The sequence below is a fragment of the Camarhynchus parvulus genome, chromosome 2 (assembly GCF_901933205.1).
Source record: "Camarhynchus parvulus chromosome 2, STF_HiC, whole genome shotgun sequence".
In the NCBI taxonomy this organism is placed as follows: domain Eukaryota; kingdom Metazoa; phylum Chordata; class Aves; order Passeriformes; family Thraupidae; genus Camarhynchus; species Camarhynchus parvulus.
Window position 1 is genome coordinate 54815259 of NC_044572.1, and position 26552 is coordinate 54841810.

At 37.9% G+C, this 26552-nt stretch overlaps 1 protein-coding gene across 2 annotated transcripts in view; it reads left to right on the forward strand.

Annotated features, from left to right (window-relative positions):
* RAMP3 (receptor activity modifying protein 3) overlaps window positions 1-25968 on the forward strand; it is a 46556-nt gene extending 20588 nt beyond the window's left edge. For both annotated transcript variants that reach the window (XM_030943346.1, XM_030943347.1), the window contains one exon: window positions 19810-25968. In XM_030943346.1, the coding sequence (XP_030799206.1) occupies window positions 19810-20065 (256 nt within the window). In that variant the 3' untranslated portion in view covers window positions 20066-25968. The remainder of the gene's footprint in view (window positions 1-19809) is intronic.
* The last annotated feature ends 584 nt before the right edge of the window (window positions 25969-26552 follow it).

The following is a 26552-nucleotide window of genomic DNA, read 5'->3' on the forward strand; positions in this document are numbered from 1 at the left end:
CATTTTTAGCTTTGTGGAGCATCTGCTTCTTAAGACCATGTCCACTCATGCATAATGCCTGGTTATTGGAAATGCTGAGTACCCTCTACACCAACTGAAATTAGAAGAAGCTGCAGGTGTTCAGCACTTCAGAAAACAAGCCTCAAGTGAACTAGACCTGGTATGGTATGAGCCAGCCTGAAGCAGAACACTTCCTGCATTTGAAGCTGTGCTGATGTTGTTTCTGGAGTCTACTGTGGAGGCAGAGTAGCCCCAAGCCAGCTGTCACCACACCTATTACAGTGTCATTGAGCCCCAGATGTGTTCTGGTAGGATCATTGGTCTTGTGTCCTGTTTAGTGTCGTGTCATGTGATGCAGACTTTAACTAGCTGATCACCAACAGACTGGACAGACAATGAAATGTTGGACTGCAGTGCTGTGTTGCATCAGTTCCCCATGACTCCCTTAGCACCAGCACCTGTGTTGAAATGCCCCACCTGTTAATAATGTTTCATAATCTGACATCATATTATCAATTTAGAACATTTATTCACACACCTTGATGACTTTAAAATCTTGCAATCTGTTAAAAGGTAGATTCTTAAATCTTATGGCGCTGGAGTGAAAGATGCACTTATGCAGCTCTCTCCAGCTGTGGGGAAGAGTAAGAGAAGGTTAGCTCTTCTAAACCAGCTTGCAGAAATTGCAGTCAAATCTGACAGAGAAGTGTGTGTATACAAGATGTTTTATTTACTTATATTTATTTTTTATTTATAATTTTGCTCCACTTTATCTTCATTATAATTGTTTAGAAAAACAAGATTTCTTTTATGATACGTTACTTGAATCAATAAGTGACCTCAACTAATGGGATTACTTGCAGCAGTGAAAAGTACCTATAGGAGCCAAAATACTAGACTGTACCTGTATTAATGCAGGTGAAAAAACAGGCAGCTTTTTGAGAGACTTCTGCTAAAATTTATTCAAGATTTTACATATTATGTGCAAGAATTTTTCAAGGTTTGGAGGTGACTGAAGTCTCTGAGTTTTCCTGACTTTTAATTAGAGTTAAGAATTCACCTTGATTTTATCCTTTCCAGTTGTGCTCACTGTTTGGTGTCGTTTCCATTCCCTGTACAAGAAAATTTTTCTGAAGAAGTTGTTCAGTCTGAGGCTTTGCTCATTTTTCCTCAAAAGCAGTACCAGAAGAATTTAAGGCTCTTAAAGAAGAAAAATCTTTTACATTTTTAACATAATATATATTGTCTAAAAAAACCTTTTTTGAGATGTTTCAAGTTCTACTTTAGAAGAGAGTAGCAGGAGGAATTTGTTTTCAAATTTATCTCTTGAATCAACCATTAATCAAGCATTAGAAGTCTGATTACTAACTTATCATAAGGGTTCATTGCACTGAAGAGGCAGGAAATGTGCATCTACCTTTAAGATTTTTACTCTTTTGAGAATAGACATTGTTGTTTGGTGTCATACATTCTATAAGAAGTATATATGATCACAGAATGGCCTGGGTTTGAAGTGACTGTAAAGATCCTCTTGTTCCAACACCTCTGCTGTGAGCAGGGACACATAGAAGTTAATTTATTCCAGCTCACTGGAAAAACCCTGAGAGATGGGACAGAAGGACTTCTTTCTTTGGAGTAATCTGACAAATTAATAAAAAACTTATATGTCTATCCATGGGCACTTAAAATTCAGATATTTAAACATGGTAATATTAGTTTGTGCTGATTTTATATCTAGCCTCCAGCCGTAACAATCAGTCTGGATCAGATAGTGGGTTAAAACTGTGAGTTTTATGTAAAAGAAACTGTTTCTTCATGCAGTAATTTCTACATGGCACTTTTCACTTTGAAATAAATCTTTGTAACTTATATTAAAATGTAACAGTTAATGGAAATCTGCTAATTTTCTAAATTCCTTGTTTTGTGGAGGAGTTTTAGGTCTTCAGTGTAAATGGCTGTCCTTTGGTTATGGGATTGTAAATAGCAATTATCTGTAGTGCTTCACCATTTGGCTAAACATTTGTGAGAGAATTTGCAGTGACTCCAATTTGCTGTAACCTAATTAACCTGTAAGATTTTCTGACATCTCTGACATTCTTAACAAACGTGTGCTCTTTAAAAAGCAGCCTTTTCACTGATTTTGAACAGATGAGGCTTCTGTGTGTGGCAGCTGGTACTGCAAACCAATATGAGAGTTTTAGCCTCCACAGCTGATATTGATCTTGCTGGAAATGTAAGATGATCGCATATAGACAGTAAATTCTCAGGTAAAGTTTTACAGAAGCACTGTTAGATGAAAGTTTCCCTATTAATTTTTGCGTATTTCTGTGAGGATTCTCAGTTAGTTAGGATACAAGTAGTCTGGGTCAAATTGTCCAAAAGTATTTGAAAGCTTAAATATGATGAGGGATCACAGTGAGATTTTAACATATTTTAAGTCATTTAGATGTGGTGGATTTCAGTGTTTCTAGCTTGGACATCAGAATATGAAGGCTAACCACAAACAGCTTACAAAAAAGGTAAAACCTTCAGTACACAGCCAGAGGTGTTCATTGACAGAAGAGAAGGAGTTTGCCTAGTTGCAGTTTTGCTGAGGCCTTTAGATTACTGAGAGAGAGCTCTGAAGATGAAAATACAACAAGGTTGTTTAAAAGACTCAAAATTATGGGAGGTGAATAAGCAGAGACTAAAGTGTGGGTGAAAGCTATATAAGGAATTAACAAAACCAAATATACTTTTAATTTGCCAGAAGACTGGAAATTGAAGGAAGGTTTTTATTTTTCACGTGTAGTATTTCTGTTATGCCTACTTATAGTAACATCTATGTCAATAGTGCTGCATTACATATAAGTATGTATTGTATTTCCTTATTGTCTTCTTAATATTTAGCAATTACAGCTGAATATGTAAAATCAACTACTGTCCACATGCCAAAATTCATTATTAACAGTCATACCTTTTTTTTGTGTGCTGTGATAAATCCTGGTGTAGGACTACAGTTGAGAGGCCAGGTATGACTAATTCCTGAAGCAAGTGGCCAGATGAAGACAGAAGTACCCAGAGCTGTCTTACATGAACCTGAAAAAATGTTCCTTATTGTAATTGCTTAGATTACTTTCTATTCTTAACTCATGAAACAGTTTTTCAAATGCTTCTGACTGGATCCTGGAAACAATTTACCTAGAACAAACAGTCTCTAAACAAATCTGTATGTGTCTCCTAGGCCTAACCCCTATGGAAATGTGAGACCAAAATGTACTAAAGAAGATTTTCAGCGGCTTGTTAAGCTTTTGGCCTGCTCCCAAGTACCAGTTTTCTCTCTTCTGCATCACCATTTTCCAAATACTTCTGAGTGTGGTTACCAGCATTTCAGTAATTTTGAGGCCAGAGAGATGGCTGTGGCCATGTCTGCACTGTTGCATAATACAGGCCGCACAATCTGCCCAATAATCAGTATTCTAAGCCCTGTAAGAGTGAGTATACTATGGAAAGGCATCAACTCTTCATTTAAAAGAATACTATTTGTCCGTTACATCTATAAACAGATTGTGTCATCTGTTAGAAGTGAGACATTCTCTTATTTCAAGCCAATACTCTTATTGCAGCACTCATCCCACAGGTTGCTAGGGTTGCATACCTGCTATTTTGGGAGCTCCCAGTCAGTCATTCTGTGTTTACCAGCCATTGGGTTTAGAGTCGAAGGGTGAAATAGCAATTTGTGTTTTGGAAGAGAGTTCTATCAAAGTAGTGCATGTAACACAGGTCAGATCTGGATGTTCTGTTTGAGAAAAAGAATGGATTGTAACAAACTTCTTCCTCCAATCTCTGCATTTCTTTTCACAGCTCTAGAAGTCCCTGATTTGCTGTGAGACAGTGGCTCTGTGACATTGCTTTACAGTACCTGGAAGACGTTAAAAGTCTCATTTTTCTGATGTTTTAAATTTCAGTTCATAGCAGAATAGGGCAGATTTTTTCTTTAACTGTACGTCTGAAGCAGATTTGTTGCAGGTGTGTGTGTACGTGATGAAATTCTCTGCTTTACTCTGTGCATGGTCCAAGGTCTGTGCCTACTGTAAATAACTATTCCTTTTTCTGTACAGCCTTGGTGTAGTTTTCCCACAACACTTCACATGGAATGTTAATTCTATAAACAGTTTCAGTCCCATTGAAGATGATGAGGGAGTTGACCCATGTTCTATACAGACGCCAAGGATTTGAAAAAAGAATTAAGGAAAAAAATCTGCATGACTACATTTGATGTAATTTGGAAAACTAACTCTGTTGCGCAATTTTTAAGTCAGTGAGAGTTTTGCCTGTTACAATTTGGCCCAACTAAGCTAGCTGTAAAAGTGCCTGGTTTTCAAAGAAACTTAGTAAAATATTACATGAAAGAAAGCCAGATCACATTAAGATCAATGGAAAGGCAAACTCTGTAAGAAACATGTGCAGCCCAAAATGAAATGACAGGCCCAGACTTCCTAAAGCTCAGAGCTAAGAACCTCTGCTGTGTATGTAAGAACCCTCCAAACTGAGTAATTTTCTTGGTTGGTTAAGTAAGTTTTTTCATCTTCCCCACTGACTGCTGCATGAAGCCTGATCTAGACACCAATCAGCAATTGCATCCAGCTGCTAATGACAAAACTTCTGCAGAAGAGGAATGTACTGTGAAAACCATAGAATTGCTGAATGGTTTGGATTGGAAGGGACCTTAAAGATCATTGGTTCCAAGCTGTGGACAGGGACATCTTCCACCACACCATATTGCTCAAAGCCTCATCCAACCTGTCCCTGAACACTTCCAGAGATGGAGTATTGTCCTGGTTCAGGGGAAATTTTGGAGAGAACCCTCAAAGAGGCTCCTCTAGGAAAACAGATTCAATCAGCCCCTCCCCCCACAACCAGTCCGGGAGAAAATACCTCCTTAGAGAGAAGTGGAAAAAACCTGTTTATTAACCAAAAAAACCTAAACGGTGTTAAACAATAAAACCCCTTGCTGCTCCAAAAGAGATGACAAACTCAGAAAGTCCCCTCCCCAGGTTGCAGTTCAGCTCACTCAGGCTCTTATCAGTCCTTCTGGTGCTGGAAATGCTGTGGCCCAGGGCCACAGGTGTGAGCTGCTGGTGCTCTTCTGGGTTTTCAGCCCATGTTGTAATCACAGAGCAGGTTTAAACAGGTCCAAAGAAAAGGGAAAAAACAGAAAAAAACCCCACAGTCCAGGAAACTTCTTTGCCTCAGCTAGCTAAGACTAACTAAAACAAAGGAGGGCTCTGTCCCACTGTCTGTTCATCCGCAGACAACACAGTCTAGGAGCAGGAATGTGGAGGAGTGAGTGCAGTGTCTGAAAACAAACTGCACACTTCTTCTCTCCCCGCTTCATTCTCAGAACCAGTCTTAAAGGTGCAAAACTCATTATTCAGCATAAACAGAACAAGACAATTGGGGATAAAAGCATCATATAGTCAACCTAGGACAAGCATCCACAGCTTTTCTGGGCAAGCTGTTTTAGACAATAACGAGTCTCTTTCTAATATCTAATCCAAACCTACTCTCTTTCTGTTTAAAGCTATTGCCCTTGTTCTGTCACTACTGTCCCTCTCGCCTCTCTTTAGTCCCCTCTAGGTACTGCAAGGTGCTGTAAGGTCTTCACAAAGCCTCTTCTACAGGCTTAACAACCCTAAATATCTTAGCCTGTCTTCAGAGGAGAGGTGTTCCTTTTAATTTTCCTTTTTAAAAATGAGGGTTGCTTCCTCTTTTCCAATTGGAACTTCACCAAACTGCTGTGACTTCTCAAATGTGATGGATAATGACTTCGCTGCTTCCTCTGCCAGTTCATTCAGGACCTTCAAATGCCTCTCATCAGGTCCTGTGGACCTTCAGGTTCCTTACATATTTTTGAACCTGATCTTCTCCTACTGTGGGTAGTTCTTCATTCTCCAAATTCCTGCCTTGCCCTCTGCAAGTGACTGGAGCATTTGTCAGTGAAGACCAAGGCAAAAGGGTCATTAGAGTACCTCAGCCTTCTCATTTCCTGGCTAACTTCCTCTTCTATTTCCTTCCAGGTAGGCTTGGCATATTCCCTTATATCAAATCTCAGTATAAATCCCTAGTAAAAATTTCAGACAAACCACTGGGTTTGTTTTGCAGCTGAGGTGAGCCAGTGATTCGTGTGAACAATATGTTCCCGTGGTATTGGTCTCACAATTAGAAAGCCAACACCTTTGGTTCATTCTTTTAAATATTATCAGAAAAGTCTTGAATCTGTATTTTTGCATGTGATTTTCTCACATGAAAGGCAACCTGGGGCTGCTGGAAACTGGATGTTTGAGTGACTAGCACATATAATTTTAGATCCAGAACAGTACTGATTAAAGGAAGTCCCACTTCCTCATTTGTGTCATGTTAGGAGGGGGCGCTCTGTATTTTTGTTGGGATTCATATGCCTGTAGACAGACAAGTACATTGGTTATGGTTTACCTTGAGCAAAGTCATGATGAAAATGCTGCAAATAACAAATGTGCTTGCACAACAAAAGGCCATTGTATTGCCTGGTGTCTGGATAATTTCCTGCAATTTTTTTGCCTAAAGTTCTGTATGTATCTGAAGAGTAATATTTTCTTTACCCTTGAAGATCTAACTGAGAAGGGGGACCAAAATCCCTTATTTAGCCAGCTGCAAGTCCTCCCAGATTTGTTAGTCCAGATTTGTAGAAGAAAATACAATTTGTCATCTCAGCGTCTCTGTGATGGTAGGTTGAGTAAACCTGCACTTTGTGTGGCCTCATGTCAGTGTAGCTGGTTTAGTATTTAGTGTTCAGTTGGGTATAGGAAAAGGACTGGTGTGGTAGATGCCAGCATTTGGTCTTCTTTAGTAGGATTGTCTTCCTTTGAGCTTCTCATACAGATACAGTTGCTGCTTTTTTTAAACTCTCGCTGAAATGAAGATGATACTGATATTTAATATTTTTTACCTGTGTATTTCTTTCACCTCTTTACCTATCAAAACTTACAGTAGTTTTGTACTAAAAAAGCCATCTGAAAACTCATGGCAGCAATGGCAAAACCAGGCTGGTAATTGTTATCCCAAGAACGTCTTATTTTTCTTCTGTGACTCATGCCTTTCTTTTCAAAACAAAAGCAAAGCAGCTAATAAATCAGTTAGGTGTGAGGAAGTAAAACAATGGAGAAGAACATCGTATTTGAGCACTTGTGTTGCCATCATGCTGGTAGCTGACAATAGCAATTTTTCATTGCAGAAATAATAATGCTTGCCATCTATTATTTAAAACATTAGGAATGAAAGAAACCTAAAGTTTATAAAATCTCAGGTACAGGACTGTGCTGAGAATGTGTACAATCATGTGCTGTTTTGGGATCAGCCATCCTAGCTGCTGTGAGGTTAATGCAAAGACACGTTGGGTACCTTAATGGGGCTATAAAAAAATATCTTCCATAGAATCTCGATTTCAGATCATACTTTCATGTGAAATGTATTTGCTTTATTTTGTATTGTATAGATAAGATTATGTCCTGATGAATAGAAATAAAGTGGTTAGTTTGAATTCAGACATCAGGGCTCGACATGAGACAGGAATACGTCATTCCCATATAACTGCTTTCGTCCTGATAGATGCAGAGGCTGAAATAGGTTCTTTAGTGCATTATAGTTTTCACCTTTGCTATAAAGGAGAGGCACAGTCATTTTATATAATACATGGCTGTGAAAATAAAGTCTGTATTTGATAATTCCAGGTAAGGTATTGGAAGGGCTTTGAATACTCATTTCTAATACTTTTTCTCTCTTTAGTGGAGAATTACAGCAATGCTTTTCTAACACTGTGTTTTCTGTGTCTGTCTTACATGATGCAGAAGGGTGGTGAAAAACATTAATGAATGTTGAATGTTTTAGTGAATTACTCTGACTTCTGAATTTTAATGCTATATTAAGAACACTGACATTTCTAAATTCTGTGATGACCTGCAGACCACTTTGTTTATAAATTCCAAGCCATGATTTTGTTCTGCAGCACGTTATAGACATAGCTATGCTACAAACTAGCAAAGCCTTATCAGTTTTTATCTGATGAGATTTCTTGGGTTTTCATTTTAGACACTGAAAAATCTTGCTTTTTGCAAACAAAACCTTGCTTTGCAGAGCTCACTTGAAACCAGTAAATGGGTTTATTGTAGAGGATAAAGAGAAATTTGCCAATATTTTGGGAGGCTGCTGAATTAAATACACTCAATACCAAGAACTCAGATTTGATGAAGTAAAACTATATAATTGTTATTTATACCACAATACATGTTGTAATCACAGTCTACAAAAGCCACCATTCAAGGATACCAGTGGAATGGAATGGGGAGGAGAGAAAACAACTGGAATTTCTTATTCATCAGGGATAACTGTTTCTTTCTTTGTTAAACCACGGGAGACATTGGGTCTTCCATTAAAAAACATATAATGACCGTATCATGCCAGAATAATGTGCTTTTTCAGCACATTATCCATATTTTCAAGGTTTTTAAGGGCTCAAATCTTTCTGTTCTTCAATTTATCAATAATTTTGCAAATCTTTGTGGAAGTTCTGTTGGTATGAAAAAAGAGAAGGATCTTCTAAGCCTGCTGCTAAGTAGGAAGCATTATCAAGAGCTGAAAACTTTTCAGTTTTTAATGTCAGATTTCAGTTTTTCAAGAGCTTTTTTCAGCAAGTTTTAACACCTGTTACATTTATTTGTCCTGAGTATTTTTTTTCAACAAGGGAGTGAAATCTAGCATTTTCCAAGAGGTCAGTGATATAAATATCAGTATTTTCTTGAAGTTCTGAAAGAGTTTTCAACATTGAAGTCAATGTCACCTGAAGACCCCAGTAACAATATTTTAGCAAGGGTGCTGTGGGTCAAATTGATGTGTATTTCAGCAGATGCCTTGTACTAATGGTGGTAGCTTACACTCACAAGGTGGCATCAGCATGTCACTGCTGATATTTCCAAGTCAACTGATAAATAGTTCAAGATATGAGAATATAATAATTCTAAGTCACTTGGAAAAAATAATGTAAGTAACTTAGAGGTGATGTTAGAAAGCAGTTCTGCTGTTAAATCTCAGGACTGTCAGCTGATATGCCTTTCAATACCTTTCATGACCTTTTGAATTTTATTGTGGTAAATTCAGTAATCAAAACCAGTCTTCATGGAGCTTATTATTAAGGGCTGTATTTAATAAAAAACATTGCATAAGATTTCTGTGTAAAATTGCTTGGTGGTAAAATAGTATGGTATAACTTGATAGACTGAGTATTTTGTATTATGCACAGCATATTTTTAGAGAAAATATATTGGACAGTATATTTTTAGAGGCAGTTAAAATGAATATATAAATATATTATGAAAAGGAAAAGTTAATGCAAACTTTTCTGGTACTTCTGATTTACAAAACAATTTCAACATTCTTGTTTTCTAAATGCATCAACGATGAAAATACAATAATGGAGATTAACTCAGCAGAGACAAAGAGACAAAAGAAATATATTTTCTTGCTCCAGGCTACATGTGGTATTAGTCATGTGGTTAACTGTTGACAACACAATAGGAATGAATTTATACTACTATGTTTTTTATTCAGAGTCTTGTTTCAGTTACAGAAGTTTATTATGTAACAATACTTTAAAAAATGTATTTTACATGGTTAATTGCCAACACTCTGGCATTTCTATTTATCTGTACAGAATAGTAGTAATTATGTATTGGAAAGTAGTTTCAAGACATGAAGTGCAGTCTTGTGCACTCTTAAAAAGATTAAGTCACTTTCTTCAGCCTGTAGTGTAATCTACAAAAGGCAGACATATGTTGCTGGCTGCATTGACAAACTTGAAGGCAATGTATGAGATGCCTGTGGTGCTTATAAAAATAATAGAGATATGGCAGCTTTGTAAAATTAAAATTTTTCTCTAAGATATGTGCTGAGTATAGAAGGAGTGGAAATCAAAGGTTTTCAAGGCAATAGTGAATTGATGAACAACTATGAGCACAGCTCTTTGCAGCTCTCAAAAAATTGATGTTTTGCATTTCTCTCAAATATACAAATATCTTTCATACATTTCACTGCTAAAATGTACCATTTCATATTAAGGTGTCATTATAAAATAAACATAGAAATATTCAAATGAGAGTTCTGGCATCTGGAAGTGGGTTCTATGTCTGCTTGTGGGACTGAGAGTTATCAGTGAGGTCCTGAGTCCAATTTTTATCTGCAGGAAGATGGCTTAAGAAGCACAATGATCTTAAGTTGGTTCTATATTATGTATAACTTACCATGTTGCACTGTAATCTATAATGGACTTTTGCTTCCTGTTACTGGGGAGTATATCTGATATATATCTAGGCTGATTCATAGTGTGCAGGGGTAAGGTATTAGTATTACTACTTATAAAAAGTAGGTGCAAAAATGAAAGGTTCTTTCTGGTGTTGGCTGTTTCTGTGCAGGAAAACAGATTGGTTTTTAACCATCACTATAAAAATAAGTCATTGTTTTCATCAGCCTAAGAGGAATTGGATAAAGCCTCAGAAAATACCCTACTACTTGGTTGCTCACAGTGCTTAAATATTTTCAGACCCCATAACAGCTTTCTTACCTCAAGGGTTTGTAACATTTCACTGGTGATGTGTGCCATGTTACATTGTTCTTCCTCAAACTGAAGTAGAGTTAGCTGGGCCCAAGATGAAGTTAAATAAACTTAGCAGATCCAGGAGCTACAAAACGGCTACCTTTCCCAGGTGACAGTCTCGAGATGCTGGGCGCCTCTGCTTCTAATCTACCAACAGTCTGGGTGGACATTGTCCAAAATCCTCTGACATAATGTTTTTTGCAGCTGCTTAGGAGGTTGCTGGCTTACCCTTAAGCAGCTCCAGGGAATGTTGCAACACTCAAATCTTTCATACCCAGTTGTGGATAAGGAGTAAGGCCCTTTGGGTCCACCATTTGCTTCTGTTGTGTATATGAGATGTTGGAACAGTCTTGGGAAGCCACAAGGCACAAGAAGTAGTTACATAAGGAGAGTGTCTTTTCCACCACAAGTAAGAGGGGAGGACATAAGAATGGAAAAAACCCACATTCAATGGTGAACATGCTGTGCTGTCAAAGTCATGCTAAAACATAATGATGTATTTGAATAGTAGATAAGCAGAACTTTCTATATTAGGCTTCTTCCCTAACAGTCTTTATGCTTAATTTTAAATCACTTTCTAATGTTCTTACCATTCCTCTGATTTTATGGTTACTTTTACATCAGTTTTGGTCTCGTTTGTGAGTTGTTCATGCCTAGATTGCAATTTCACATAATTCATTTATTATGTAAGACTGCAAAAAGGATTTATTCTTTAACTAGTCCAGTAGCTGACATAATCTGAAGCTTAAGATCTGTAATTAGTCGACTGATTTCTAACTCCCATTATTTGTGCTCTGCTTGGAGCAGAACACAACAGTCACTCTCCTCCCAAAGCAAGTGGCTTTTTCATTACAGGAATTTTTAAAAGTTTATATAAAACCCATTTTCCATAAATAATCAGGAGAAGTGTACATTCTTTACATGCTCATAAAAATTATGTGAGGCGGGCTGTGAAAATGATGATGAAAAGTTCAACTTAGCAACAGATTATTTGTTGGTTTTTTTTTTTAATTAAAAAGAAAATTTTCATCTGTGGAGATCGTACAGTTGGTGTTCCTCAAAATGTAAGCCTGATTGACTGATGATTTCTGTTTCACAGCTGCATATTACCAGATATTTCTCTCCCCTCTTTCCACTGGAAAAAATAGTGCTGTGGTATTACAAAAGGCTTGTGCTACTTTGGACTAAGTGGAATCTAATAACAGCTTCCACTCAGCAGGTGACACTTTAATACTTTTTAATATCCTCATAAAAATGGAATATGAAGCAGTTGTTTGTAGATATAAGCTGGAATGAAAAAGAAGGGCCCTTCTGTTATTTCTTTCTCTGTGAGTTTTTGTCTGTTGGTCAGAAAAATTATCTTCATGGTTGCTTGTTTTGAGTGGCTGTCTGGACGCTCAACTGTGGAGCACAAGTCTGAATTCAAGCCACATTTTCTCTGCTCACTGTCACTTTGGTTCATCTAGATGGAAAGAAGAGCCTTGAGCTCCTGAAATGTGGCATGAGCTCAGAGAGGTTTTGGGCTAGCAACTTCCCTCCTGACTCTGGCTCCTCCCCAGGTGTTGGATGATTGCATTGAAGCTGGCTGAGCATATAATTTTGGAAGCAGTGCTGGAATGATGGTTTTATCATGCAGTTGGAACATTCTGAGAAGAGTGGAGACAAATAAGTTGTTAATTGCAGCAAACTTTCCAACGTGAATGAACAAAGTGACTGATGTATTTGGGAGAAAGCAGAAGCACCTCAGGATGTGGCTGTGTCAGCGGCTGACCCAAACACCTGCTTGCACCGGGAGCACTTGCATTCACGCTGACTGGAATGAGGATTGTGCCAATCTGTGGTGACTCAGGTGGAAATGCTTTTGGGAAGGAGTTGAGCAAGATGGATACAAAGATAGCACGCTGCTTGCATGTCTCTCCATCACTACAGTGGCAGATTTGAGTGTAATTCTCTAGTAGATGCTTTTTATTTTTAGTGAGGCTTTTTTTTTGCTAGACACAACAGGTGTGGGACTCATCTGTCCAAAGTACTAGTTGTCCTGGGCTCCCTTCCTTGGCAGGGGAAGCTTCAAAGAAGCTGTATTGTGCATCATGCCCTACAATTATTCCAGTCTTTGACCGACTGTAAAGGCAACATAGTTTTGAAGTATGCAGAAGTTTGATTTGAAATTGTACATGACATTCCTACTATTGTACATATACAATATGGAATGTGCCTTCAAATTGTGTTATTGGCTTTTCAGGGCTCTCATCTCTGTCATGCTTGGCCTTTGAATGAGGATATGTGCCAGAAAATGCTAATGGTTTTCCTAATGACACTGAGGGGAGATGCATAGTTGATAGGAAAGAAAAAATCCCGATCTTAGTCAGGTATTGCCTTTGCCCTGTCATTGTGAAGTAATTTGAATTAAATAGAGAAAAAACGGACTATAATAGAAAGAAAGCAGATGAGGTAGCAGAGATTGTGCATCTGCCATTTTCAGTGCTGAGGAGTGTTTACTGGAGATCAGAAGATGGTTTTATAATTTGGATCTGAACTTTGGAATGCTTTCTGCTTCCATTCACATGTTCTAGTACAAGGTTTAAAATTTTAACTGTAAATATTGATGTACACAAAACAGTGCTTGCCCCCAGAAACATGCTGTCTCCTTTGGTGAGAAGCCCCCAAAAAATGAAGGCTTTCACTCGTTGACCAACTTAACAAAAACTTTGAAACTTGATCCATAAATAAGAGGTTTTAAAATTTGCATTTCCCTGACAGAATCACAAGCCTGATGTGTTTGACTGTAAGGAGTAGATATGTAATGATTATATTCATGCTATTAAGGACATCTTCCACATATCACCAATGATGCCTACTTATGAGATACTGTGCTTATAAGAAGTTGGATATGTATGTTTGAGTGTTTGTGAGACTAGGATTTCCCTTCACTTACTCTTTTGATTTTTGTCTAACTCAAGGGAGTTATGGGATTGGCTTCTGAAGACATGATAAAGTGATGGCTTCAGAGACTACTTCTCCTCTTACTGGGTGTTCTCCAAAAATGGACTGAGTGTACAATTAAGTAATCATTAAAATCTAGTCAGGAGTGGTGGAAAGTAAAGCCTGCTTGCCAGTTGAAGTTTTTGGCTTGGTAAAATTCTGGTGCTACTAAATATTTGATCTGAATAATGCAGTACCATATATCAGGCCACATTTACCTCCTTGTTCTACATTTGCTTAATATAGTAGTTTCTGCTTGTCCTAGGTTGACTATATGATGCTTTTATCCTCAATCGTCTTGTTCTGTTTATATTGAAGAATAAGTTTTGCACTTTTAAGACATGTTCCAGAGAGTGAAAGGGAGGAGAGAAGAAGCAGCAGGTTTTTTTCATACACTGCACTCCTCCTACACATTCCTGCTCCTGACTGTGTTGTCTGTGGATGGACAGACAGTGGGACAGAGCTCTCTTTTACTTTTAGTTAGTTTTAGCTAGCTGAGGCAAAGAAGTTCCGTGTACTGTGGTGTTTTTCTTTTTCTTTGGACCTCTTGAAACCTGCTCTGGACTGAACACCAGAGGAGCACCAGCAGCTCACACCTGTGGCCCACCGGGCCAGGCCTGGCCTGCAGCATTTCCAGCGCTGGACGGACTGATCAGAGACTGAGTGAGCTCAGCTGCAACCCAGGGAGGGGACTTTCTGAGTTTGTCATCTCTTTTGGAGCAGCAAGGGGTTTTATTGTTTAATACTGTTTAGGTTTTATTGTTTAATAAACAGCTTTTTTCCACTTTTCTCCAAGGAGATATTTTCTGGACTGGTCAGGGGGAGGGGCTGATTGAATCTGTTTTCCTAGAGGAGCCTCTTTGAGGGTTCTCTCCAAAATTTGCCCTGAACCAGGACACTGCTGCTCATTAGAAATGGCTTTTAGGTGTATAAAGTAGCTGCTTGCATCTGTAGTTGCTCTTTACATTTTCTGGCTTTATCTTTAGGGAATTAACAACAATTCAGTAATAGTTGTGCATTTCTGGGGTTTTAGTTTGGTTTATTTTGAATTTTCCAGACAGCTGTTGATGTGAAACTAAGGGTGGAGATCTGTAATTACTTCAAAGAATACCAGAATATGTTTATTATTTTCAACCCAAGTGAGTAAATCTGTCACAATGCCCATTATTTAGTGGCATAAGAGTAAACTGTACTTTATAATTTTTTCATTAAACCAGTTTTTTCCCACCCCCATTAATTTCCTTCCTTGTGTTTTTGTAGCACATCATTTTCTTGAGGCTGAATTCTGTATTGGAACTGCACAACAGTAGCTCTGATCTGATTAGGGAGGTAAAAATGTGACTGTGGGGATACTCATCTTGGCAGAAGATACATGATTAAAGGAATGGTGAGACACAGACACAAATTGTTTGGAGAGATGTTGATTGAGAAAATCTTGGAAATATTCCACCATATTTACAGGTTCCAAACTCTCTATAAAATTAAAGATGTCCTTCTAACATGGTGGTGAAACCTCAGGAAATAATCATCTTAAGGTTTGGACCCTTAATTGAAGTTCATCCAGGCTGCTCTGCCCTGAAGTTCTGTACAGTCTGGCTGCGTCTCACAGAAGAATAGACTTTTTATTTTCATGAGGTTTTTTGCTACTTCCTACCTCCCCTTCGTCTGGAAATGCTGCAAGAAAAGCCTTTCTCATCACATGATATTTCTTGTTAATATTTTTACATTTCAGATTTTGTATTCCAGTCTGGGTGGAGGTTGCAAGGATGATAATTCAATTTAATATGTGATTGTGTATAAAGAAGTTTTTGGCTGAATAATCTAGGAGAGCACAAATAGTTTTAAAGCATCTTTATTAAAATGCACCACACAACTTGTAATGTTGTGGAACAGTGCCTCTAGATTGCTGTCTGGGATTGTAGAGTAGCAGGAGTGAGTGTCCCTGGTGTATCTGTTACCTGGTTTGCATCAAGACTCAGTTATGGCTGAGAGATTTTTCACTGTATTCTGAGTACTTAGTGGACTCAAAATAACAAAAAATTACTCACAATGTATTATATATATCTTGTACTACCCTTCTATAATCATATCAGGAAGGATGAAATGAAGTTATTTAAAATGGGGTAGTGGAAGTGTGGTGTTTTGCTTTTTAATCCTTGACCCTCCTCATTAAGCAACTGTGCTGAGTGTCTCTGTGGTGGTCTGTCCATAAATGCTGGAGAGGTAGAAAGATTCTTCTATTGGAACTGACAGTGGGTCTACTGGCTGCAGCCAGAAAATGCCCTCAAATGTTTGTCTTAAGTAATATATATATTGCATTCAGCTTTTTGATAATTGTTTGTGATTCTTTGAAATAACAGTTTTCCATTGGAAAATGCTTATTTGTTAAAACTCTTAGTTAAACAATCTGTTTTCTTAGTCTCACAAAAATGTGGAGGGGATTGTGGGACTTGTGTTTTTGTAAACCATTCATCTCTGCAGTTTTCCTGTGCAGGGGTATTGAGGAAGAAAGAGCAAGAATTTACCACGTTCCTCCCTGGAAATGAGGGAAACTACAGATGAGAGGCAAGCCCCACTTAGACTGAGAAGTGCCCTAAGTGAGAGGCAACTGTGTACCCTAAGATTGATGAGATGTAATAAACCTAGCTCTCTGTTTAAATAGTTTCAGTGAACACTCCATGAAACACTGTCCCATTAAGGTAAATGTGTCCACTACCATTCCTCATAATAACTTCCTCCTGTCCAGGTTCTTAGTTATAGGTAATATGTAAAATTATATTTTCTCATGGATAAAGTACAAAATAAAGTACTGCACAGTTTAAACAAAAAAACCTCAGTGACACGGTTGTTAGTATCTGGTTTAGTGAAAACCTAAGGAACAGGAGAAAAAGTTTCTGTGCTCTGAAATGAGGTATTGTTTTAGAATATTGAAAATTATCTTTCATGACAAATGTGTTATAGTTCAGAGATTGCTCTGAAAGGAATTATTTTTTGTGTTCTCTGAAAGTATTTTCAATAATGTGCAGATTGACGAAGGAGTTGGTTCCTCAACAGAACCTACAGTTGTCCTGAGCATATGAGGGCAAAGCACATCTTTATGTGAATTTTGCTGCTCAGACTGTGCTTAGATTTTGGGGTTTTTGTATTGGACTACTTAGCTGAGTTGAAAGTCATATAATTTTTTGGCTCATTTGTCACAAAACTTGTGACCTGGCTCCCTGTGAATATTCCTTTCCTGAGTACTACCTAGGTCCCTTGTAGCTAGCCTGAAAGAGATGAAAATGTGTCTCAGCACAAAGAATGTTCCCACACCCTCTTATAATCTGAAAAGTGAAGGAGCTTGAGCTCCAGTATGCTCTCCAGTTATTTCTTTGGGGAATAAGTAGAAACTATAATTTCTTGTTCCTTCCTTTCACAAGTTGTGGACCTTTAATGTACTTCTCCTTGAAGTATCTCCAGAGGCCAGGACATGTTTTGTCATAGCCATTTTATTTTACAGAATGGAAAGGTTTCCTATTCCAGCCTTTACAATTTGAATGCAGAGAATTACGTAAGACATGAAAGGATTAGGCATAGGAGAGTTGAACTGAAATTAAATATCTATTAACCCCCATCTCCCTCTTAAAAAATCCCAACTTGCAAACCAATTGATCAACTATGAAAACATCCATGCTGTAGTAATGAGGATGCAGGTGCTCCCTTCTGAGGCAGCTGTTCCACAGTGCTATGCAGAGCTATGCAGAGAGGATTTTTTTTTTTTTTTGTATGAACTTTCTGTTGCAGTGCATAAACTCTAAATTACAAAACTACATAAATATTTAAGTGATTTCAGCTTTACTGGCAGACAGGCAATTTCCCAGTAGCTGAGATTTTCCTTTATCTACATTCTCATAGTTGTGTGAACTAAGAGTTATAGTGCAGGTAGTTTTTTTTCCCCCCTTTTTTATTCATGCGAGAAGGTTTTAAGGAAAAATTGTAAGGTATTCCAACTATTACAATAACATTTTATTCTACCTTGGCCTTTAGGGATTCAGTATTTTGAATACAATTTATCTCCCAAGTTATTTTTATCTGGCCTTTTGGCAACACTTAACCAACTTTTTCTAGCTATGTTGTATTTACAATCAAAAATCAGTGGAACTATTTTTGTTTACACCATCTAACATTTAAGAAAAAAATCTACAGAATTCTTTGTAGAACACTGAATTTTCTATAGGATTTTACACATGGAGGAAAAAAAATTACATCAACACATCTTTGAGCTTAGGGTACTTCTATGCTGAAGTCACCTGGATTTATTGTTGATTTTCTTATTGAGGTGGCTGTAACAGCAGCCATTGATGGCACAAAGGTGCCCATGAGAGCATGGCCCAGAGCAGGCTGGAGCAGAATCCAGCATTCTGGAGTGTCCGTGCCAGGTGGAGCACTGACCTGTCTGGGCAGATGGATGCTCCTCCATCTCTGCATTGTACCCTGCTGAACCTTGTAGCCTTGCCTTCAGACCTGTTGCTCTTCAGGTCCTCTGGGACTGCATCTCCCACATTCAACTAGACATCTCCAGCTCCTAATTTAGTCCAAGGATGTAAAGAATGGATGCTACCAGGTCACACAGAAAAATGACACTATTAAAATAGCAAACAGCTGATATTTGTATTTTATTTTTAGCTTATTTCCTGTTGTTTTCCTGTGGTTGGTGATGTCACAAAAGCTTCCTTTCTAGTCACTTTGCTTAAAATACACGTACATTGTGCATATATGCATCTTCATGCCGGAGCTTGGTGTTAGATTGTCCAGTGTTCAATCATTGCTTATGATTGAAGCAATATTGGCTCAATCTCCATGAGAATGAGAACTACAAGGAAGTTGCAGAAGGCTCTTTCTGTGATGCTTTTTCCTCTTCTGTGAACACAGCCCTGAGAATTTAGATGTTCAGCAGACTGTGTTCCCTACCTGTGTGGCTGTAGCACAGCAGGCAGACATTTCCTCTGACAGACATACAGTAGACAGTAGACTTCAGTCTTGGCCCAAACGCTGAATGTCTCTTCTCCTTTAGTTTACAGCAAAGCATTGAGTCAACATGAGTCTCCTATAGGACTTAATGTCAGAACAAGTCAATCATCAGGAGTCCATATTTATATGGACATAAGGGAGAGTAGGGTCTTCAGATGCTATAATAGGATGCTGTCCCTGGAGGTGTCATGTGGGTTTTTGCTCTCTCCTTTCTATTTCTACTTCCCCTTTGAAATTAGTTTATTGAGTCACACAGGACTAAAATAAATGCAACAGACAATAATTCAGCTTCCTTATTTCTTGCCCTATTCATGCACTGACCAGACACTGTTCATAATTTCCGATCTCCTCCCCCATATCCATTCACTTCCTGAATTTCTTTGGCCTATAATAACACCACAAAACTCATTTAGGCTTATTTTTGCCTTTTTTTTCCTGAGGGGTAGCCAATTCTCATAAATATAAGTTATTCCTGGACTGGTAAATTTTAGCACATGCAGCATTGAAATCACATGTTAGGTATTACAAGGAATTCCCAGCCTTTCTTAAGCAAACATGTAATTAGAATTTATTTCTTTATTTATTCCCTGCTGGGCATTTGCTGGAGTTGAAAAGAAGAGGAATTTTGTCAAAAGCTAACTTTGTGTGTTTATTTTCCTATTATTTTCTTACATCAGCGTGCAACAGAACCAAAATTTTTACACCACTGCATGTTGTGGTTCAGTCCTAGTACCACATCGTAATTTTCATGACAACATCATGTCTAGTGGCAGTTGAGGCATGAAATATCCGTACTTTGTTCAACATGTCCTATTCTTGGCACATTTGTGTGCATGTTTTTTAAAGAATCTGTAGATATCTCTAGTGAGGGAGTTCTATTTGTACTTAAGTGGTCCTGGCTGCAGTCGGGGTTTGATTATTGTCCATCTGGGATCTCAGAACTTCACATGAAATCTCTCAGTTGCATTAGTACATGTGAGTCAGTTCTCCTTCTGCCTCGCAGTGGTACAGCTTCCATTGGAGGTCCTTCAGCAGAAAATCTACATGATAGACACACTCTTAGAGATTTCTTATGCTGCCCTCTGTAGCTTTCTCGAAGTGTAATATGCATATACATTCTATTTCAATTTCTCTTATTTTTCTTCTACTCCCAGGTATTATGACAACTTTACCCAGTGCACAGAACGTGAAGCCAACAATGCAAGTTGCTTTTGGCCAAACCCCCTTGCAGAAGGCTTTATCACTGGAATTCATAAACAATTCTTTTCAAATTGTACGTCAGAAAAGGTTCACTGGGAAGATCCACCGGATGAAATTCTCATAACATTGATCTTGATCCCGGTCTTGTTGACATGTGCCATGATAACACTGGTAGTATGGTGCAGCAAAAGAAGTGATATCTTAGTGTAAGTTCTTCATCTGGGCTTTCTTTTTCTTCATTTCTTTCTTCCCTAAACACTAAGAAAGGAGGACGGAGAGAGGAACATGGCATAAAGATTTCAGATCTGCTGAAACAGAACCAGTGAGATACTGAGATGCTCCTGTGAATGAAGAGCTGCCTGCTGCTGCATCACTGCTTCTGTCTTGACCATGAATATTTGCTGGTGGAAAGCTCTACTTCCATCAAGCCTCATCAGCATGGAATTCACAGGCAGCTCCCAGAAACAGCAGGGTTTCCAGGCAAATGGACCCCTTGTCTGCAAAAGGAGTAAAATTACTTTCCTGTGGGCAAAGGTGGCTGGTAAAATTTTGCAAAGCTGTATGTGTGTAATACTTACTGCGGGGGAAGTGATATCTCTTGAAGTTTCGTGCAGAACACTCAAGGTTTTCATCTGTGAACCTGTAGCTTGGAGAGATCCCTGGCACAGGAACTGATTCTGGATATAACAAGGTGGCAGCTTTTCATAGAAGCTAGTCATAATCATCATTATCAAAACTGGGAAGTATTGTTCTGGCAAAGAAATAACTTCTGTGTCCAGTGACTATCTGCACAGGGAAATTATCCTGCCACGTTATCAAATAGTTCAGAAAATTCCTTTAAGCATGGCTGCTTGGAATCGTATGTCATACAAACAAGCTTTGGGAGGATATGTCAGTCCTACTTTACAGAGCCGGAAAATGTGAAAGGAAATTGGTTGATTATAAATACAGTAAGGAGTAATGAAGAAACACCAGACTTTTCATACACCAGACATTTTATTTTTCCTCTTTTATAATTATTATTCTTGATGACTTGTGTTCACTGTGTAGTCCCCACTCTCACTCCAATTTGTGCAAGTGTTATACTACAAATAAATATAAGGATGGCATGTTGATTGAGGTGCCTTTCAGAGTATTGTACGTAAATAATTCTTTGTCCTCTGAAGAGTGTGGGAACTAAAGTATGAACATCAAAACTTGGAATAGTAGTAGGAGAAAAGAGAAAAATTCAACTCAGAAATCTTATTCTATAAAGTTTTGTAATAGTTGAAATAAAGATGATGTGCTCAAAACAAAAGAACTTCTCTGTGTTGCAAACCTTCTTTTCACAACATGCCTTTCAGTTCAATGCTCTTCTATGACTGTGCAATGTCTGTGACAAGTGACTTTTCATTTTTCCATACCTTATGCACACAAATAAAATACAGTTGAATGGCCGAGTAATTGTGTTTTATGTATTTTATAGTTAGATTTTCTCCTTAAGGTTCTGGGTCCATGTTTGAGACTTAGGTCTGTGATTATGAAAAGCATTTCCATGCTTGAATCAAATTAGAAGTGCTCAATTTACTAGATTATTTATCTACATACATTGTGTACAGATAAATAAATAACCCTTATAAGCTGTACTGGTTTGTTTTCACATCTGTTCACAAGGGTTGAAGGCACCAACTTGTTTATTCATTACTCTGATATTGGAATGATTCAATTTTGAAAGTGTTTCCTGTGTGTTTTTCCAAAGACTCTTCATCATTCTCTAGATGCTAGCAGAAGTTGCTCTTTGTAAAATAGAAGAATGAAATAATGTATTGAGCAATTCTGTTTTATTTTCTGTTGAGCTTTTATTTTCTGTATTAAAATGCATTGGACCACCAAAACTAGTGGTCAGTTAAGACACCCAACCCATTAATTTTATCCAAAATATTGTTTGGTTTAGCATTTTGTGTGGCCAAACCAAGCAATTTTATATTCTGCATGGAGTTTCATTTTAATTCACATTTACTTAAACTTCAGCAAGCTTCAAGGCAAGTTTCAAAACTTGGCTTTGGAAACCACATAGCAAAAATTTTGACTTTTAAAAAACCACATTAATTTCAACCTAATTGTCATGTTTGGGGCAAATTCTGGACAGTTTCTGACTCATTTAAAATCATGTTCACCTAATGAACAGGTCGGCTGAGAGATATCAGTCAGCTTAATTCATAAGCCTAATTATAAAATGGATTGGCCTGGGTACTAAGTGAGGAAGAAAGCACGATGAATTCATACCACCAGATGTGTACTGTGGTCTTTAAAAGAATGCCATGTTTAAAATCTCTAGTTCAAAGAGTCTTTTAAAATATAAGATTCAAAGGAACAGAAATAGTAGATTTTAATTCATGTGCTGTAGAGTAGGGGTGGAGGATGCTGACACTAGTCTGTGCTTTGGAGGTGAAAATTTAATCATTGTTGTATGTCTTCCTTATCCAAGTGTGATCTTCTATTACTTTTTATATGGCTGCAGAAGGGCAGGGAAGTTGAAACAGTGCATGGGAAACAACACCAATTATTCAGTGTAGTCTCAGTGTTTTAAATCTGAGAAATGTTTATAGCGTTTTTAAGAAAAATGCAGCTGCAGTAGTTAGTTCTTAACAGTTGTGTACATTAATAGAGACCCAGAATGATAATTGTTGAATCTTTTGACATAGGTTGTACTATGTGTTGATGAGAGTTAGTGCATTTTAGGACCTTTTTATGTCTTCCCCAAGCCTATTTCCATTGGCAAGAAAATCACATCTGGTACCAAGAATATGGCTCATTTATTAATTGCAAATTAATTTGATATCACAACAGAGTCTCAGGAATAATAATATTTAAAAAGAAATAACTCGTTCAGAATCCTTCCTAGAACTGGAACTGTGGTTGGCAATATTAGGCCAAAAGAGAAGTGCCAGCTAGCTGACATTGCTAATTGCTGTGAGTTATGGGATTTTTTGCATTTAGTAGCAGCTGTGGAAGTGTGTATTTCCATGGGGTATAAGAGCTTCAGCAAAGAGTTAACAGAAGAAGATGATGACTAGCAGGACCAAGGCAAAGGCAGAGAGGGCTGTCATCTCTTTCAAGAAAAATAGCAGGAGGCCAAAGGAGGAACAGAGTTCCTTCAGGGCAAGGACAAAAATGCTCAAGTACACAAAAAAATGTGGTATTTTCTTCCAGGATATGACCTCACCATATGCAGGTTAGTAGCAAATGTCTCTTGGGGCATTGGTATGGAATGGTGAGGAAATCCTGCATGCTGTCTGCATCTGTCCAGTGTTCATGCGGAGGGAATCAACAGCCTCTCATTTCTGGCATCCCCACAATTAAATGAATGTATATGTTGTAAATTCCCTTCTACAGGGACTGGGCTTCCACATGAATTTACAGGAATGCTCAGCAGGTGTGCCCCTTTATTGACTGGTGTAGGTGGTATCTCTTCATGCCTAAATGTCATTTGTGCATCCTGGCAGCTGATGTCCACCTGTTCCAATACATTGGCTCTTTTGGAAGCTGAAGCAAAGTATGAATTTAGCAAGGCAGCAAGATGTAATGCAGCAGTGCTGGACATTATTTTGCTTAAGCCTTGATCATCAAAAGTATGAGGGTATTTCAGAAAATGAAAGGTCCTGAGCTGTATTTCCAAAGTCTGAGTTCCATAGGAGGAAAAGAAAACTTTGTATTTTTTTTAACTCATGGGTGGTTTGGAAGGATAAGGACAATTAGTGACTGTCATTGCTTCTGAATACAAGAATTATGGAGCTCTCTATGTGCTTTGACAGAAATACATGCAGTGGTGTCTTAATACTTAGAAGTGGACATAGACAAAGCTATTGAATTTTAGTTAAAGAGTCTGTGTTTCTGCTATTCTAATAGAATTTTGAAATAAGAAACTGAGATCCTCAAATAGCTCTGTGGATTTGATAAGAAAAGGAAATTTTCTGCACAGTGGGAAATCTGGGGAGCATTGAGGCTAGTACCTTGTCTTTGAACTCTCAGCAGAACATTTTGAAAGGATACAAATAATAATAGTGAACAATGGGCATAATCTGTCAACACCAACTGTGCCAAAGCACTCAGGCAGTGGAGGCAGAGCCAGGTGGTCACAGACAGTACAGAGATGCTGCCCTGCTTATAGCTGGCTGTGGGAACCGACTCTGCTTGGAATTGTCTGGAGACACATGAACGCAGTGCTGTACTCGGCTTTGAGGGATGTGCCTTCTTTGCCTTATGCAGAAACCATCCCTAACGTGATGGCCTGGCTGCTGGAGTGGAGACAGCTTCAAATGAGTTTATAGAAGATGTGCCTTCATAGAGTTTCCTGGAAGTGTGCATATACAGACAAGATTTCCAGGGTACTAGGATTTTTTTTGGAACTTGCAGGGATGGCAGCAGCATAGTTGGAATTATTCCATAAGGTTTGGCATTCTGATATAAGTTGAGTTCTGTCTAAATCCTTCATGGTGGGGTATTTTTTCTTTACTAGTTTTTATATCTAGGGTGTAGATATCTGCATGACAACAGGGTCTCATACTTTGTTTTCATCATACTCTAAGGGAGACTCTTGGTTTTCATGAGATTAATGGTCAGAAATGCTCTCAATGAACCATTAAATGGATCCTAGTGACAGTTTCACTGTAGCTTCAGCTATAATGTGGTAGACATCTAAATTATAGAGGATGTTAATCATGCTCCCAGGTACCTTAGACCTCTGTTCTTCAGTGCCCCATCTGAGTAGGGAATAATTTCTGAAGGATGCTATGAGCATAAGATGGTGAATGATCACAAGTTGCTCAAAGATTATTGAGTTGTAGAACCTACTTACAACAATCTAATGATTCAAAATGACAGCAATTAGAAAACCATTAGGAAATACAGGCAGGGAGAATTTTCGTGATTGAGTCAATTTGGCTAATTGTTTTTCTTGGTTATAATTTTTTATTTGTAGTTTTTCTTTTTTAAAATTAATGGGCTAGAAGGGGGAAATAAGGAGCCTGTGCCTGTTAAAGCAGAGCCCTAAGTTCCTGAAAAATGCCATTTTATTTCTCATCTCTGATTAACATTAACATGGCTCTTCTGTCATCTTCATTCTCCTGCTGCTCAGAACAGCAGGAGAATGCAATTTTTGCCTGACAGTTTCAATACCATTAAAGATTCAGAATGACAACAGTGGAAGCTTTTTAGCACATATCTGCTTAAAAGAGAAATATGTTGAGTGACTTGGAAACTAGCTGAACTATTCTTGGAGAGCCCACCAGGGAGCTGCATAGGTGCAGAGAGAGTGAGTGGGAGCACAGATAATTCCACTAACAAAAATCACTTTAAATCCTAGGAAATTATGATACATTTTATTGCTCACCTCATAAAAACGACCTTAGTTTGTAATTCAAAAACAACTGGGGAAAACCTAATTATATATGTAAATATGTACCTTATTTCTCCATACTCTTCAACAGGACTGTAACATAACTGCAAGGGAAATGTGCTCCTATTTTCCAGCTATATTTATACACAGCATGCAGATGGAGAGGATCCAGTGATCAATCACCATATTGTTGACATTATGGAGACTGTGAGTTGTGTATCTGCTCAACATTTGATGCATAAAGAAGTTCTCTATAAACCAGAAAATGTTATATCGGTGCTGTCTTGTAAAGAGGAGATCCCACTGGTTTATGTTCGTGAGAAACCGTTGGAGGCAGATATAAGCACAGTGCCAAGCTTCATTAGAACCAAGACACTTGGGGAGACTAACTGATATAAGCCTTGGAGCATACCTGTGTCTGATCAGATTCCTGTAACACCAAAATATTCAGATTTTGATAGACAATAGTGGCCAATTGTTGTAAAAGCAAAGATGCATATTTTATGAGAATTGAACAAGCAGGTTGTTTTGTTAGGAACTTGGATAGGAACTAAATTTGAAAGCAATTGCACATTCAGTCATTCTTATTTCAAATTACTGTAATGAAGCTTGGATTTGAGTGAGCCTTAATGTTTAGCTAATTAAACTAAATATTCACTTATAGATAAAATGCATGCAAAGTTGCACTTTGATTTTTAAGTTGGTCTCTGTCCTTTGCATTAATTTTAACCTGAATGAAGAGAGAAGAGTAAGTTAAAAAAATAACCAAAAATTTTTATGAGGTATAAAGAATTTTGCTAATTTATTTAAATAAATTATTTGTTTTTATTGCTCTGGTTTAGTTTGCAATTTTGACTTTGTATAAAAGTGCATTACTTTCTTCAAGGTCAGCATGGATACTTTTTCAAAGACATTGAGGTATTAATACAGACAACTGTTGCCTTTCTTTCTGTTTTATTTTTGATGAAAATACTGTCAGGGTCACATCTTATCCAGCAGACCTAAAGGAAAATAGCCAAGTCAGATTATAAAGGAAACCTTCTTAACCCTAGTGGGGCACTGTAGTAGAGTGCTCCTTGGGGCTATCTGGAGACACTCTGCAGACTGAAAAGCCCCACTTGGAAAGACTTGAGTTTGCTGTCTTTTGATAAAGGGAATAATTTTTAAGGACAACTATTAGTAATTGAGGTTAGAGTTTATGGATACTTTATAGGATCAGCATCTTAGAGACCTGTGCACTGGGATCCCCATGCTGGGATTTTGAATAAGTGCATTCCCATGAGTTTCAGTCTCTAAGGAGAGATATTTGCTTAGAGTATA